General features: G+C 39.9%; 1 protein-coding gene across 2 annotated transcripts; it reads left to right on the top strand.

Annotated features, from left to right (window-relative positions):
* Positions 1–12133: 12133 nt before the first annotated feature.
* On the top strand, positions 12134–16046 carry barhl2 (BarH-like homeobox 2). Of its 2 annotated transcripts, XM_020048927.3 has the most exons (4): positions 12134–13095; positions 14087–14312; positions 15417–15748; positions 15896–16046. In XM_020048927.3, the coding sequence occupies exons 1-3, from the start codon at positions 12534–12536 to the stop codon at positions 15727–15729; spliced, it is 1101 nt and encodes a 366-aa protein (XP_019904486.1). In that variant the 5' UTR covers positions 12134–12533; the 3' UTR covers positions 15730–15748; positions 15896–16046. The 2 variants fall into 2 exon arrangements, with proteins under 2 accessions (XP_019904486.1, XP_010870399.1); XM_010872097.4 differs by having other exon boundaries at positions 15417–16046.
* Positions 16047–16291: the final 245 nt, after the last annotated feature.

Genomic DNA, 16291 nt, shown 5'->3' with positions numbered 1-16291 from the left:
TTTTGAGCGTGGCATGGTTGTTGGTGCCAGACGGGCCGGTCTGAGAATTTTATCTGCTCAGTTCCTGGGATTTTCACGCACAACCATTTCTAGGGTTTACAAAGAATGGTGTGAAAAGGGAAAAACATCCAGTATGCGGCAGTCCTGTGGGTGAAAATGCCTTGTTGATGCTAGAGGTCAGAAGAGAATGGGCCGACTGATTCAAGCTGATAGAAGAGCAACTTTGACTGAAATAACCACTCGTTACAACCGAGGTATGCAGCAAAGCATTTGTGAAGCCATAACACGCACAACCTTGAGGCGGATGGGCTACAACAGCAGAAGACCCCACCGGGTACCACTCATCTCCACTACAAATAGGAAAAAGAGGCTACAATTTGCACGAGCTCACCAAAATTGGACAGTTGAAGACTTGAAGAATGTTGCCTGGTCTGATGAGTCTCGATTTCTGTTGAGACATTTAGATGGTAGAGTCAGAATTTGGCGTAAACAGAATGAGAACATGGATCCATCATACCTTGTTACCACTGTGCAGGCTGGTGGTGGTGGTGTAATGGTGTGGGGGATGTTTTCTTGGCACACTTAAGGCCCCTTAGTGCCAATTGGGCATCGTTTAAATGCCATGGCCTACCTGAGCATTGTTTCTGACCATGTCCATCCCTTTATGACCACCATGTATCCATCCTCTGATGGCTACTTCCAGCAGGATAATGCACCATGTCACAAAGCTTGAATAATTTCAAATTGGTTTCTTGAACATGACAATGAGTTCACTGTACTGAAATGGCCCCCACAGTCACCAGTTCTCAACCCAATAGAGCATCTTTGGGATGTGGTGGAACGGGGGCTTCGTGCCCTGGATGTGCATCCCACAAATCTCCATCAACTGCAAGATGCTATCCTATCAATATGGGCCAACATTTCTGAAGAATGCTTTCAGCACCTTGTTGAATCAATGCCACATAGAATTTAGGCAGTTCTGAAGGCGAAAGGGGGTCAAACACAGTATTAGTATGGTGTTCCTAATAATCCTTTAGGTGAGTGTGTATGTGTATAGATAGATATACATATAGATATAGACTCACTTCTTTGGGCAATGTTTTGCTGGGAAACCTTGGGTCCTGCCATTCATGTGGATGTTAATTTGACATGTACCACCTACATGAGCATTGTTGCAGACCATGTGCACCCTTTCGTGGCAACGGTATTCCCTGATGGCATTGGTTTCTTTCAGCAGGATAATGCGCGATGCCACAAAGCGAAAATGGTGCAGGAATGGTTTGAAGAACACAACAACGAGTTCAATGTGTTGACTTGGCCTCCAAATTTCCCAAATCTCAATCCAATCGAGCATCTGTAGGATGTGCTGCACAAACAGGTCCGATCCATGAAGGCCCCACAACTTAAAGGGCTTGAAGGATCTACTGCTAACGTCTTGGTGCCAGATACCACAGCATACCTTCAGAGGTCTAGTGGAGTCCATGCCTTGACGGATCAGGGCTGTTTTTGTGGCAAAAGGGGAACTCTTTTTTTTAACTCACTGAATCACTTGTCAAAGCATTGTTTGATGTTAAGGCTGAAATATGGTTAGAATGGGGTTCAGGTGGGGACCTGTAAACATTAGATTTCCTGAAAGTTGGTAAACCACAACCTAATGCTTGTGTCTATATTAAATGATTCCCAAATTCAAACAAATGCATAAGGTAGGCAACTTGAATAGGCAGTAGCATAAGGTAGTCATGGTGGCTGGAGATGTTATCTAGAAACATAAACTGGGGACATTAAATAATGACAACTTACCATGCTACAAGCAAAGTGCTACCTGGTGGATTCATGCAACACAGCACCTCGGGACCAGTTGAAGAGTTAGGAAAGACACGGCTAGCAATCTCACTTGATGGGTTTTTGGATTGAGACTGGGATGTGGACGCGAGGAGATATTCCAGTTTCTTCACACCCATTGTACTAACGGATGTGTAGCCTACTAACACGTTTTTAGGCTGTTGTTTTTAATCTAGTGCCGAGTAAACATGACTCAGGACATTAATGTGTACTCTCCAATGATACAGGAAAATAATGTTATGCGCTCTGGTCAAGTCAACCGCCAATAAAGTTACGGGTTAACAATAAGCGTGTGCGAGTAGTGCGTTCCTGACAGATCCTACAATCATACTCTAACTACGGATGGCTCTGAGACTCAAGTATGAAAAATATGTTAAAGGAGACTAAAAAAATTATGAACAGCATTAAGTATTTTAAATTAATCGCACACACATTAAAATAAAGTCTCATATCCAAACAGCAATTCAGTGTAAAAGTCAGGCTAGTACCTTTGGAAATCTAACAAAAGTACCCTAGGCCTATTAAAATATAAAACATTAACTATAAAACATTTTAGGCCTACATGTTACAAGTAGTCCTAGCTCCCCACTTTTTTTCGGTTAGCTGGTTCAAGTCTTCTAAAATGATTCTTTAGTTGTGGTAACTGCTACATTACTGTACTATACTCCCTGCCCTGTTCTTGGTTTTCCTCATTCCTGTAAGTAACCATTATTTTGCACCTGTGGGTTTTATCCGTTTTTTATTATTAAAGTATTTAGAAAACTCCATGCTATCTTAAGTAACAACCTAAGTAACACACAACAGTCTTAAAAATGCATGCTGGGTGAGCATGCCCTGACCATGTGAAGCGAGCGGTTCCCAGAGCAGTACTAGAACAGTTGAGCGAGAGCATTCTGGCCTGCACATAGCTGCTCCAGTCAAATTGGGATTTGACTGGAGCTCCGCTCACATACTCTGAATCAATGTGCTATATTTGTCGCAAACTACATCCATTGGTCTCAATTTAATTTTAGGGCACTTACTAGATATTAGGTACCATTTCGGATGTAGGTATCATCAGCTCAATAATGGAAGAAAACCATAAAACCCTGATTGAGCAGAAATGGTAATTGATGGCCAAGATGGTGAAAGTTTGAAAGAACAAAATGCCACAGAGACGATAAATGCCTCTGTTTAAAAGAGGCTATAGGCTATTGCCATCAGGTGCCAGAAAGGCAACAGCATGAAACCTCTAACCAACTAACAAACCACTATCTAAGAGCCGAGAGAGTGGGTGAATTCAATGTACCCTTTGTTGTTGCACTAAAGAGATATAGATAGGGTTTGATAACTGTTGTAGTTCTCACTTTCTTTCGTCAACCAGTCACTCTTTTAGCCACAGGTGAGAAACCTGGCTTCCTTTATTGAGTTATGGCGGACTAGATAGCTCATTCCCATCTTTCTTTGGCTGTTACTTCCCTGCAGTCTGTGTGAGTCTAAAAGTGGCCACACAGTTCCCTATGTAGCACAATACTTTAGTCTAGAGCCCTGTGGTCCTGGCTCGGCTCTGGACTAAAGTAGTGTTCTGGAAATGGAATAGGTTGCCATTTGGTATGTACATTCCACTCTGCCGTATTTGCAAAGTGCAAGGCAGCTGAGCGGTCTCCGGCTTGGCTGAGCAGTTTGCCCTGCAGTGCCCGGCCGTGCCAGGGGCCATGCCTGCCTCAGCTGCTCCATCCCCGGAGGAGCGGGCTAACGCCGTCTGACTGCACTTAGCTGTGTTTCTCTGACACAGTCATATCACATCAGCCTGGACACTGGGACATCACAGATCACAGAACACATCCCCCCTCAGAAGTTTAATGTGTCCCAAATGACAACCTATTTTCTAAACCCCAATTCCCTACTTCACTATAGGCTCTGGTCTAAAGTTGTGCACCACCTAGGGAGTAGGGGGCCATTTGGGACTTGGATTGTGTAGTGTTCTTCCAAAAAATTGTTCCCCTCCATCTGCTTTTATCTTCTCTGTTTTTGAGTGATGCTATAATTTGCAGCAATATTTTTAGGGAGTGTTGCTGCCACACATCTGTGCTAGGCAATGGGAACCTATTACAATTTGTATTCCCCCTCGATCTCAACATGTTTTTTCTTCCCTATTCTACAGAATTGAACATCTAGGCCTGCCTCCTGCTACCTTCGTAGGTTTTTCCCTTCTTTTCTTCATCTTTACCCCTGAATTTGAATCTTCCAGATAATGGGCTTTGACTTCTGGCTGCACGTTTATGGGTCTTTTCATGTTATCAGCTTAGCTTATAGCGTGAAGCCGCTGAACACAGAGTCCTAGTGACAGGGTAGCCAGTCAGCAAGGCCAGCCTGTCAGGCAGGAGCTCTCATACGCTAATGATTTCCCTTTAGTCTATTTTCTATCTCATTGGCCGTTTCCTTCAAAAACAAAATTGCTCATTTAAATTCTCATGCCTGGGGCATTTTGGTCTTCAAATATTGTTGGAAAGTGAAAGGATTAGGCAAAATATGCTTTTTTTAAATGTTAATATATTTTCTGGTTCACTTTCTCCTCTGAGGCCAATTAGGGAGTTTCTGCTGGCTGTATTAATGTCAAACTGACATCCCCCTGCTATAATTACACAACGCTTGAAACCTAACTTTCACTGGCGAGGAGATGAGGAGCACGCCTTGCAGTGACACACACATTCTCTCTGCCAGCTTTTGATCATTTAATCATTGCTTGCTTTCTTTTCCTCTTTTCTCTTACCCCACCCCCCCTCCAATTCTGCTATTGGATGATTTCACCTTTATTCTCTCTCTCTCTGTTGCAAAATACAGTGTTGTTTCATTATTCACAGTTGTGTTTTGCCGGGTTCATTAGTGACATCGTCTCTCCGCGTTGCTTCTGCCTAGTGAGGAAGATACGATGGTCCCTTCAGGTGCAGATACCATATGTACATTGTTTACTCGCTTGATTCACAATTTACATTGTGTTGTTTGTGTTTTCCCCTTGTTTTCACCGCGGCAGCCAGCACAAAGTGAGCATGCTGTCAGTATGTTGAGGGACAGGTTACGTGTGGCGCCATGCCCATCCTCCCTCCTTGTGCCAGCGTTGTGTGTCAGGAGAAGGGAGACAGGTAATGATGGTTAACGCTCACTTCTTCTGCATTAATATGAGCGCTCCCACAATGCACCCCTGTAACAGCTACAGGATGGATGTTCCATTAGTGATGCAATTGTGCTCCATACCTCCATCCCCATCCCTGTCAGTTGCAGTGGAAGCACAGACACAACCCAATATGCACTGAATCAAATGTAGACATGACTATCCGGATGGATGAGTTCATTAGGGCCGTCTGAGTCAAACAAATGCTAATTACTGCTAAGAATTATGGGAATCTGCTGTTAGACAATTGGTCAGCTGGATCAGGCAAAAAAAAGAAAAATAACTTGTGTTTTGTGATATTAACCTTTTTTACGTGTGGATGGATTAGACAGATTTGGAATGTTAGTTGGTATAATTTTTTTCTTTATTTACTAAATTATATTGAATGTATAAGTAAAGACATTGAGGGTATTCATTCCCCTTTGAAAATGTTTATGCCGTATCAAATTAATGCTTGGAATATTAATATGAACAGCTTCAACAGCATTTAAAAATCAATTTATGGAGTAATTAGTTAATTTATGAGTTATTACTGTAATTTATATGTAAAAAATGTATGAATGATGTATATGTTCATGTAGATATTGACGAAGGTTTCCCAGAGCGGTAGGACACGCAGCATGTTGGGGTTTTATGTGATGGAGATGGACATCTGATACAACACACTGAATGCAACCTTGAACATCCCATCAGGAAGATAGGCTGCTATTTCAATAAGACTACGTTTTACTGGGTGAATTGCTGAAATCCACACCTTCAGAGTCAAGTATGTTCTGAATATAAACATGTCCAACGTCATGTAGGACATAATACAACTGCCTGTAATCTTGCTTGGTGAAGAATGACACGTCTGTGATCGTGAGTGGTGAGGCGGCTAGGTTGAATGTCTGAACTCGTCTTAAGAAAGCAGATGATCAGATATTGGTGTTTGTCGATATACAATCCAGATGACAGCAGAGGAGACATATTTCTGTTAAACAAGACATATGGCCCCATTTAGCGTACCTCGACTTGTCAGTCAAGGTCTGTCTCCAGTCTTGATAATAACCTATGGGGTCATTGTGAAATGGACTAAATCTGTGTTGGAGAAAATCACGCTGCCATTTGATGGCTCTGGTGAAACAAATGCATAGTTTTGACGAAGTGTGCTTGTGCCCCTCCAGCGGTTGATGTTGATGTCCACTACCCACACCTCCTGCTCCTCCATTACTCCTTCTTTCATTCCTTCCGGCCCCTCTCTGTTCCTTTGCATTGTTTCACCCTTTTGCTTGGACTTCAGGTAATCAGAAATGGCACTGACCCCTCCTGACCCCCCCGATTACCTTCGTGAAGCGTGAACGTGCTGTGGAATCACACATCAGGAGACATGCTGTAATTATTTTGCGATGCCATCAGCATGGATCAATCACGCGGGGAGGCCGATAGTGGGAGGTCGCTGGCAGCCATGGACGCAACCCTCTCTGACTGACAGCTTAGGTAATTAAGTGATTGTATAGAGCCCTCTGACTGTCCTAAAAACCTTGTCAGGCGGCAGGCCCCGGCTGTTGTGGCTGTGAATATGATGTCGGGCAGAACTGCTAGACGGTCGGACGGAAGCTCACTCAAATCAATGTGCCCTCCACCACTTAAGCGTCTTTGACCGTTGGGCGTCTTGTACTCTGACTGGGTGGATGGATGTAAGAAACTCAGGAAAGAGGAAGGGCAGAACAGGGGCCACATGTCTTTTTAAGACAGAGACAGCGATAGTGACCAGAAAGAAAAAGGTTCTGTGAAAAATACTTCTGCATGCACCACGACACACACACACACAAAATAAATTCACAAATACACAGTCAGGAGTCACACAGTTTAATTGTATTCACGATTCAGATTGAAAATGTGCATGATATCTTTCTCATACATGGTCCTAGATCTGAGAACAGCCTCTCCTCTCTCCTCTGTCTTATTGTCTTTGTTCCATTTGTGCCTTGGATTAATACTGGGCCCTCTTCAAATTAAACTTGAATGTCACATGTTTTATTACACTGTAACTTCAGGCAAAGAAAAGACCGGTACACAATGAAGAAACATATAATATTGGGATCTGGAAATAACCCACTGTAAATGTCACATTGCACTGAAAACTGCAACCTTTAATACCAAATCCTCCTAAGGGAGGATTTCATGTTGAATTTTGACGCGCATAACAATTTCATGTTAGCCTTTTCCAGTCGCTTGGATGATGTTCTACATATTTTGTCAAAAGACAGGTAATCTGTCTACAGTGTGTTTACCTTAACAATCTGCTCACTCATGATATGTGTATGTTAGTAATTGATGTGTGGATGTCTGCCAAGGACTAGCTCTGCCCAGAGTCACACAATATCCAAATGGAAAGTGTTTCCTCTTTCCGACTTTAAAGCTAAGAAAATAAATTACTGTTTTAATGAGCATCGGGTCAACAATATTAGGGGAGGGAATAAAAAGCCTGTAAAAGTCTTTAGACCTTTAATGATCCACCTGTGACCTTTCCCCTCCGGTTGATAATTGGCCCATCTGAAAGGAACATCTGACATCTAGTCAATGTCACAACAACATGAACCACACAACTGTCAAGTCATCCCCTGCTTCACGTCAACATGCTGTCATTGAGGCACTGAGAGCTTGTTTAAAAAAAGTAAACACTCATTAAATAATCACAGTGTCCCTGGAAATGTCATACATTTGGATTGTCATGGAGTAGTAGAGTGCCACTTAATGTACGCCACTCAGCACAAACAATTTGTATTAGCTTGTAATACTAATTAACCTTCCAGTTCTTCGAACTACTTCTAATTATGGTAAGAATACAGATGCGCATTAAGGTGTCATTTTACAGAATATATTTTATTGTGCAATCTACAAACTTTGATGTCTCCGGGAAAGGTCATCTGCTAACTATTCTTTAAGCTATGTCTCAATCTTAACACTGTCAAGCACTATATAATTGTGTCCATGGGACACCATACTATGGTCTGCTTAAACTATTTTATTTATTTATCTGTACATTTTAAAATGTTTTTTCTTTCTATGTCTTTCATTACTGAGATAGATGATCAGCTCCCATAAAAGTAGAACTATTTGGCAATGCATGACAAGTAGTTTGGAGTAGAGAAAACATACTGGCATACAGAAATGTTACCTCACACCTTAGGAATTATATGGTGGTGAATTGTTCGTGATATTATTTAACTGGTGCTTGGGTGAAGTTTGACAAGAACCTGTACATCATAGCCAAAAAAGCAAAAGCCTGTCTGCAAGTGGATCTATCAAGAGCACAAAAAACAGCATTGTAAATTGTTAAAATAATTTACATTTTGCAATTGCCATCTCAGCCTCTGGATTTAAACCTGTGCAATCCATAAAACCAGAATCAAAAATCTGGAACGAAACAGGTTTAAATAATTTCACTGTCATCTTTTTTATGCTGTATTAATTTAAACAAAATGTATTTATTTTAGCAATTGTATCAGTAAAAAAATGAAAATGTCCCATAACTACGGAAAATATAGAACCATTTTTAAAAATGTATTTTACATATTTTTGGTTCAGATTTGTCAAGAGTGCTACTAGCATAACTATGAACATGCCTGTATATTACCTAATGTGTATGTAGTTCTACTTTTACTGGTTTGATTTTCAACAGTCGGTTGTAGGTTATTGAAGGGCGGTGGAAGTGTTAATCCAATAAACGATAAAACATAGTGTGTTTTGATAATGATAACTTTGCAGGGGCCTCACGCTACGCATATTTTAGAAAATCCGAGGGTAATGTCCTCAATCTCACAGGTTGTGCTTTAAAATATCAACCAACATAGTTAGATAAATATTTTTTTCAAACTCAAATAAACTTTGAAGACATTAAATTGAATCATGTAATTCGAAAACGCAGCCCTGGAGTCTAATGGAAAGTAAGTAAGCTATAATAGTCTACATAATTAAATAGAATTGTTGTTTAGGTTAGGCTGGATTTGACTGGCCTTGTTTTTGAGTGATTGACCGCTTATGTGGCTTGCCTCTGTCTAAAGGTTGTTATTGGCCAATGCAAAGGTCGTCGGATCTGTGGTGGATTGACGTTGAGCAGCGAAATAATCCATATGGTGCAAACTACTATTGCACTGTCCGATTATCGACCATTGGCAGAGGCTAATAAGATGATACCCTAACTGGTAGCATTCAATTTGTTCACGCAGTTCCCCTAAACCTAATAAAGCTATTGATTGTCGCTCACAGAGCTGTTTCAATTACTCGGCTGCTGACGAACATGCAATGTTCCCTTCAACAAATTGGCTGGCATGTTTTACCATAGGCTTGATCGTCAGTAGCCTATTTAGTAATGAGTAGACGAGTCTACTTAAAATTAAGGAAAAGGGTGAGTAAAAAATAACTGTATTGATTGTTCTATCTGGACATGCCTGTGAACTGTATTCTAGTAATTCTTTATAGTCTTAGCCTATATTCCCAAAATCAAAAACCCATGCCCGCGTAACGTTAAGCCTACCTATAATGGACTTAAACTCAAATCAAGTTTATTTAAAACAGATTTATGGTAATTAGAATTGGTTTGCACTTACAGCTTTAAACAGTGTCCTTCGTGGCGAGGACTTGTATTCTCAGACAGTTTTGCTTTCATAAAGCCTACGTTTGTTGGCTATAGGCTATGCGCTGTTTAGAACAATTTAATATCGCTGCGCAAATATGAAAACGACAAAATCTCAACAGAAAAGTTTAGTTAATTCCACCTTCATTGGGGGACAAAACGAGACATTATTATTGAGCATAATCGGGTATCTTTGTCGCCGCCTTGTGAGGAGAGTTCGTCTGAGCCTCCTGGCAGTGGTGCATCAGAGGAGCGCATTCCAAAAGAGCACCTCTCAGGGAATCACTTAGAATGTTGTATTTAATCGAAATCGTGGTATATTACATTTGACATATTTTGATTTTATTTTATTCATTGTAAATTAATTATTAATTGCATTCGATTAATCTCTTAACCATGTCATGGTCAATGATTGTTCTTATCCAACATAGAGGCCAACATTATGTTGATTTTATGTTAATTGTTTTCAAATATAAGTCTACGCTATACAATATCTGTTAATAGTACACATCGTCTATGTTTATATGAATGAATAGCCAGCAGAAAATAGCATAGCCTATAGGCCTATACTGAGCACATCGAGCAAGTCCGATTGAAATGGCTTACAAATATTATCAATTTTAATGGGAACTTAGATTTCTACGGTATACATTGTTCAGCCTATAGCCTATGTATCAGTAAACAACAGAATTACGAGCAGGGTATTTGCATTTGTTGGTTATATTCATAAGCCGAGCTTTTCATCAATTCCCTGAAACTTTAAGCCGTTTCAGTGTGGAAATTAATGAATGTATAACATTAATAATTCATTAAGAAATATATAAATTGATTTTTAGCAATCGTTATTATTTATAGCAATCAATTTAAAAAAAAATATTGCAATTATTACGCTAGTTTATATAATGGTAAGCACTTTTTTTCTTTTAAAAATATTCTAATAGGGCCTTCTTACTCTCCATATCGTCGTTAACACGCACAATAAATCGACGTTAGGTCCAGAAATAATAACAAAGAAAAACGGGTGAAATACGTATTCAAGTAGTAATGTTGCTTTAAAATGTCTAAACCCAAATATGTATAATTAAATAACAAGGCATATCAATGATAATTAAATTTTCTCAATTGTCATCAATGTATTTCATTTAAAATCAGAGTATACCTACAGTATAATGACGAGTCCCATGCTGGTCTATCAATGGATCCCGATTCGAGTACCAAATCTCTTCGTGATCTATTGGAAAATAATGTTTCTAACAGGTCTGGTACCGCCACGGCCAGCTCGGGAAAACACCATCATCACACTACAAACCTGCTGCAGAGAGGGGCGGGGGAGGGGAGGGGGGCGAGAAAGAGAGGGAGGGAGAGAGTGTGTGCGAGAGAGAGAGAGGGAAGCGAGGTAGAAACAGAATATGTAGGCGGAAAAAATCTAATTGACGTCCTCACACCCAGGTTTAGCATGTGTCCCTCTATCAGAAGAAATATCAGGAAAAGACATTCAGAAATCATTTAGGGCACACATAGAAAACATGAACATTCTAAGAAATGTAACGAACCTGAACATAAAGTATGTAGTTTTGTCAATAAACAAATATGAAGTTCTCGATCTGTCCTTAAATTTCTCATCAGGCATTATGACTTTAAGATTCCGTTGATCGTCGATAAGCACCTCGTATTTACTGAACTAATTAGTGGAGAACCGTGTGGTGTCTTGCGTTACAACTCCTCTAATTTACCAAGACATCTAGGCTACCAACTTCGTATCACTATCTCAATATCTCCGTTCACACACTTGCACTGTATATAAAATAGATAGGCGTACATAAGAGGCTATAGGCAGTACATAGGCCTACGGGTTAAGGATTTTCGAAAAACTGGCAATACATAATACAATAGTCACTCGAATGAAATATTATCTTACAAAAGGCTATATCAGAATGTTGTTTGGCAAATGTAACATTTTCACCCGCATTTTCTCTGAAGTTAAAATCTTTCGTTAGACACCCCTCCCGCAAAAATTGATGATTATAAGATGACATTATTTTTCAGGAAATAGACATATTTTAAATTTAATTAATAATACAATTTAGTAGACAAATATTGCAAAACTTAGAATGCAAAAATTCTATAGTCATTTTAAGATATGAAGTTTAAGATGAGCAATCAACTCTTTCATACATCAAATACTGCATAAGACAATGACTTATGAACGCAAATTTACTGTGCTACTTTTTGTGTCTGTCTACTAAAGTCTAAAACAAAAATTATCTATCTATATATATATATATATATATTTATGCTTACATGAACAAGGTTTATGTCAAGGCATAGTCGTACACGCCTGGCTCAAAAGAGCATCCAATTCAATAGCTGGCTGGAGATTGTCAAGATAAAGAAACAACTCGCTGATTGGTGAGGTGCTGGGGCCGTCAAGATGTAACCAATGACAGGAGAGGAAGAGAAACAGGGAGAGTGTTATGATAAAGGGGAAAATATTAGTTCCCCTCTCCGTGGGCGGTGACGTCAGTATAGGAAGTCATTCTAGAGCAACACTAGAACGATTACAGGCAAAGGGGGAGCGTGATGTAGAGGAGTTAGCCTTCCGAATCTTCACACCACAACTTTGAGAGAAAGTTCAATATCCATAACAAAAGGACGTGGACTACACAGACAGACCCACTGGTCTTCAGATTCACTATTGAATGTAACAACATCTTCTTGGACGTATATTTTTTAAAACGTGGATTCGGTTTTTGTTAATTTTCATGACCATTTCGATCATTATATTTGTTTGACTTTTAGGAGTACACGTGCCTCTGTGTTCTCTTATCGTTTTCGTTTAATTTTGATTTATATGGAGGATACAACCGCCGTCCTAATGTGTGTTACGAAGACTTAAATCACCACTTTCTTCATTTTCGTACTATGGAATCCTCCAGCGGATCGAATTTTGGAATAGACACTATTTTATCCAACGCTACTAATTCTGTTAATCCCGCGCTAATGAACGGAGATTTCCGTCTCGGTGACAGCAGGACAGTGGATTTCAGCAGAAGCCAGGCCACCCCGTCCCCGTCATGTTCGGACATAGATACGGTGGGAACGGCCCCCTCTTCCCCCATCTCGGTCACCATGGAGCACGCAGAGCCGCATCTGCTCCAAGACAGCATACCGCACCACCACCACCACCACCACCATCACAACCAACCAGGGAGTTTGCAGCTATCACCCCAGCCACAGCAACTGGGGGCTGGGGCCGGTTGTGCCCCCAGGACTGCCACCTCTTCGTTTTTAATCAAAGACATTTTAGGCGACAGCAAACCCCTGGCAGCGTGCGCTCCTTACAGCACCACGGTACCGTCACCCCATCACACCCCTAAACCAGAGAGTGCTAGGGACAGCGGGGACGGCTTCAGGCCCAAGTTGGAACAAGATGAAAACAGAAGCAAGTTGGACAAAAGAGACGATATGGAAATGAAATGCAACGGTAAGTGAATGTTTTGGCAAATCATGTTTTTTTATGGTTAGTTATTGGATATTGTAGATTAGGTTTTATTGTAGGTTATACAAAAACGTTTTTTCATTGTTCAAGCTGTCATAGTTGCCTACGCTAAGGGGGTACAGAGTACAACCAAAGCATTTCTGTGTGGAAATGTCTGTGCGTAAAAAGTTTGTAGTAGCCCATGTGACTATTTCAATGTTAAATAACTAAGAAATTAAATATAAAAGTTGCGCAAGGTTTATTAACCAACGATAATACTAGCCTAATACCAAGAAGATGAAGAACATGTCTGCTTGTTCCAAGAAGATGAAGAACAAGCTAGTTTACTTTTAGGGAACTACATTTATTTTTATGCTAAAAGCACATTGTGAATGTTAACCCACGTTATATGTATTTCAAAGGCTGTCTTATTAGACGATGATATTAAAGGGTTGATTTTCAGTTGGCCTTTTTTATTAGCATAACAGAACCGAAAACAGATGTAAGGCTGGCTCTAGATGTTCCCCGTGCGCAAGCCTCCCTAGTGGGTCAATTAGAGAGATTATTGTTCTTCCTAGAGGGGGGATCATGAGCGCCGTAGAAACTGCTACAAATAGAGATGAATTGACATATTGATTTCACAGTTTTAATGCTAAAAACACAAGTTGACAAATGCAGTCCTGATTTCTTTTTGGCTTTTTATTTAATTTATTTGAACCAGTTATCGAAAAATACAGTTAAAGTTGCACATTTAATTCTCAGCTTTACAAAATGGCCAAATTACTTCACTGTTTAAAACCAACCGTTTTGTATTTCTCCACCATTTGTAATAGGCTATATTTTTACATTATTTTGACCGAGGAATAGCCTAATAGACAATGTAGGATATTAGTTGTTAATTTGTTTTTATTGGCCGACTGAACTTTGAAATCTTTAAGCTACATAAAATATATATTATTATCCATCTATAAATAAATAATTTTCTTATTCCATTCAGGAACAAAAGAAGAGAATGAACGGGAAATTTCGAGTAGCAGAGAGAGTCCTCAATCTCGGTCAAAAAAACCTCGCAAAGCACGGACGGCCTTTTCTGACCACCAACTCAACCAGCTCGAGCGAAGCTTCGAGCGCCAAAAATACCTCAGCGTACAGGATCGCATGGACCTCGCCGCAGCCCTCAACCTGACCGACACACAGGTGAAAACCTGGTACCAAAACCGACGGTAAGTCACAACTATCAATAGAGAAACTTAATCTTCCCTTTTTTAAATATGTTTTTATAAATATAAGTTACTTTATTATTTGACTAACATTATTAGCTAGGTTTAATTATTGTTATCTCATTGATAAGGCTTTTAACATATATTTTTACAACTAAAAGGCCCAGGAATTGCAGGCTAACTTGAGGGAATAATGGCCTAGAATTATATAAAGTCAATATGTAAGATTCACTATATGGTTATTGTGAGTGGCCTTTGGTTGTGCAGCATAGCGTAGGCTATATTTCGTTTCTTTTTTACGTTTTATACAGGGCCATAACGTGTTTAATTTAACGATTGAACAACTAATATAATAATTTTAAAACAGACCAAGAACGGTAGTTTAACTTCTCAAATATAAATGGTTGCCATGGACCAGACAAATTAAACGCCTTTTTATATTCAAGATTAACACAGCAAGTATATCCCATTGTATTGGCCTTTAAAATACACGACAAACTGGAGCTATGAAACTGTCTGAACTACACATGATGTTGACGACGCACAATTTGCCTCTCCGGCGTCATTGTTAAGATTTCCCAGTATGTCAGGCAAGATTAGTGTTAACAGCGCCCACCTAGTAATACAAAGACACAGACAAAATTAATGACGAAATATGTTATGACTGCAATCACTTTTTAAATCTTCAGTTAGGCCTATCTTTCTTGTACAATGTAACCGCAATTGCCATACAAAGCATGCATTATTGTTCATTTTTATAACGATAAATTATTATTATTATGTAGGTCTAATATAACATCTTAAAGTTGTCTTGCTAATGTTTGCAGTGCTTACAGTGTTTACAGTTAGCATATAAGGCCTAAGGAGAGGGATCAAGTGAGGGAGTAATGATCTGAAATTAATCTATGATCGTATCAACCAAATAGGCTACTGGAAATAGCCTACCTTTTCAGGGACATATTATGTCCTTTGCCTGGGCTAATTAAAGTCATAACCACCGATTCATGCTGTAAATAATTAGGCCACCCCAATTAAGGGCTCTTTTGGGAATTCTCAGACACTGAACTGATTTAATAATTGATGTGTTGTATTTTGATCTGATTTCAGGACGAAGTGGAAAAGACAGACAGCGGTCGGGTTGGAGCTACTGGCTGAAGCCGGAAATTATTCCGCATTACAAAGAATGTTCCCGTCGCCCTATTTCTACCATCCGAGTTTGTTGGGCACCATGGATAGCACGACAGCAGCCGCTGCAGCCGCTGCAATGTACAGCAGCATGTACCGGACTCCGCAACAACCACATCCCGGTCTCCAGAGACCCCTTGTCCCAAGGGTACTCATCCATGGCCTTGGGCCGGGGGGGCAACCGGCATTAAACCCGTTGGGTAACCCCATGCCCGGCACGCAGCATCAGCGGTAGAGATTTAACCACATGTGATGTGAGTACTGCGCTGAACGAACGATGAAAAGTACTGAAAAAGACACTATATAAAAGACAATTTTACAGAAGAAGTAAACGGAGGTACTATTTAATTTGACTGCGAGACAGTTCTGTCGTAACCACGAACTGTATCCTATGTCTGCAGGATCAAGTCGAGGCCATGACAGAAAAAGGACTGTTCATATGTCTGATTGTTTGTTTGTTTTTTTGTACAAATACACTTATACTAGCAAATAAACTTAAGAAGTTTATTAAATGGAGAGAAAGGGTTGAATAAAGATTGAATGATACTAAAATGAATCTTCTCGGATACTTCTATTGGGGCAGATGTCGCGGGCAGACATCCAGATCGTCGAACTTCTTTGTCATCCAAACATTCAAAATAACATGTGTCATTAAAATGTCTTCAGGCTTAAAGCGCAGTTTGTTTGGAAATAAAATACAAAGACAAATAATATATACCTATTTTGGAAATGTGAAGACAGTTACGTTAACAAGAGACCAGCAGTAACGCCAACACGATAAGTATTTTAAAAACCTT

Source organism: Esox lucius, chromosome 8, assembly GCF_011004845.1.
Source record: "Esox lucius isolate fEsoLuc1 chromosome 8, fEsoLuc1.pri, whole genome shotgun sequence".
Taxonomy (NCBI): Eukaryota; Metazoa; Chordata; class Actinopteri; order Esociformes; family Esocidae; genus Esox; species Esox lucius.
The sequence above is the reverse complement of the archived record's forward strand: the minus strand, read 5'-3'. Positions and strand labels throughout refer to the sequence as shown.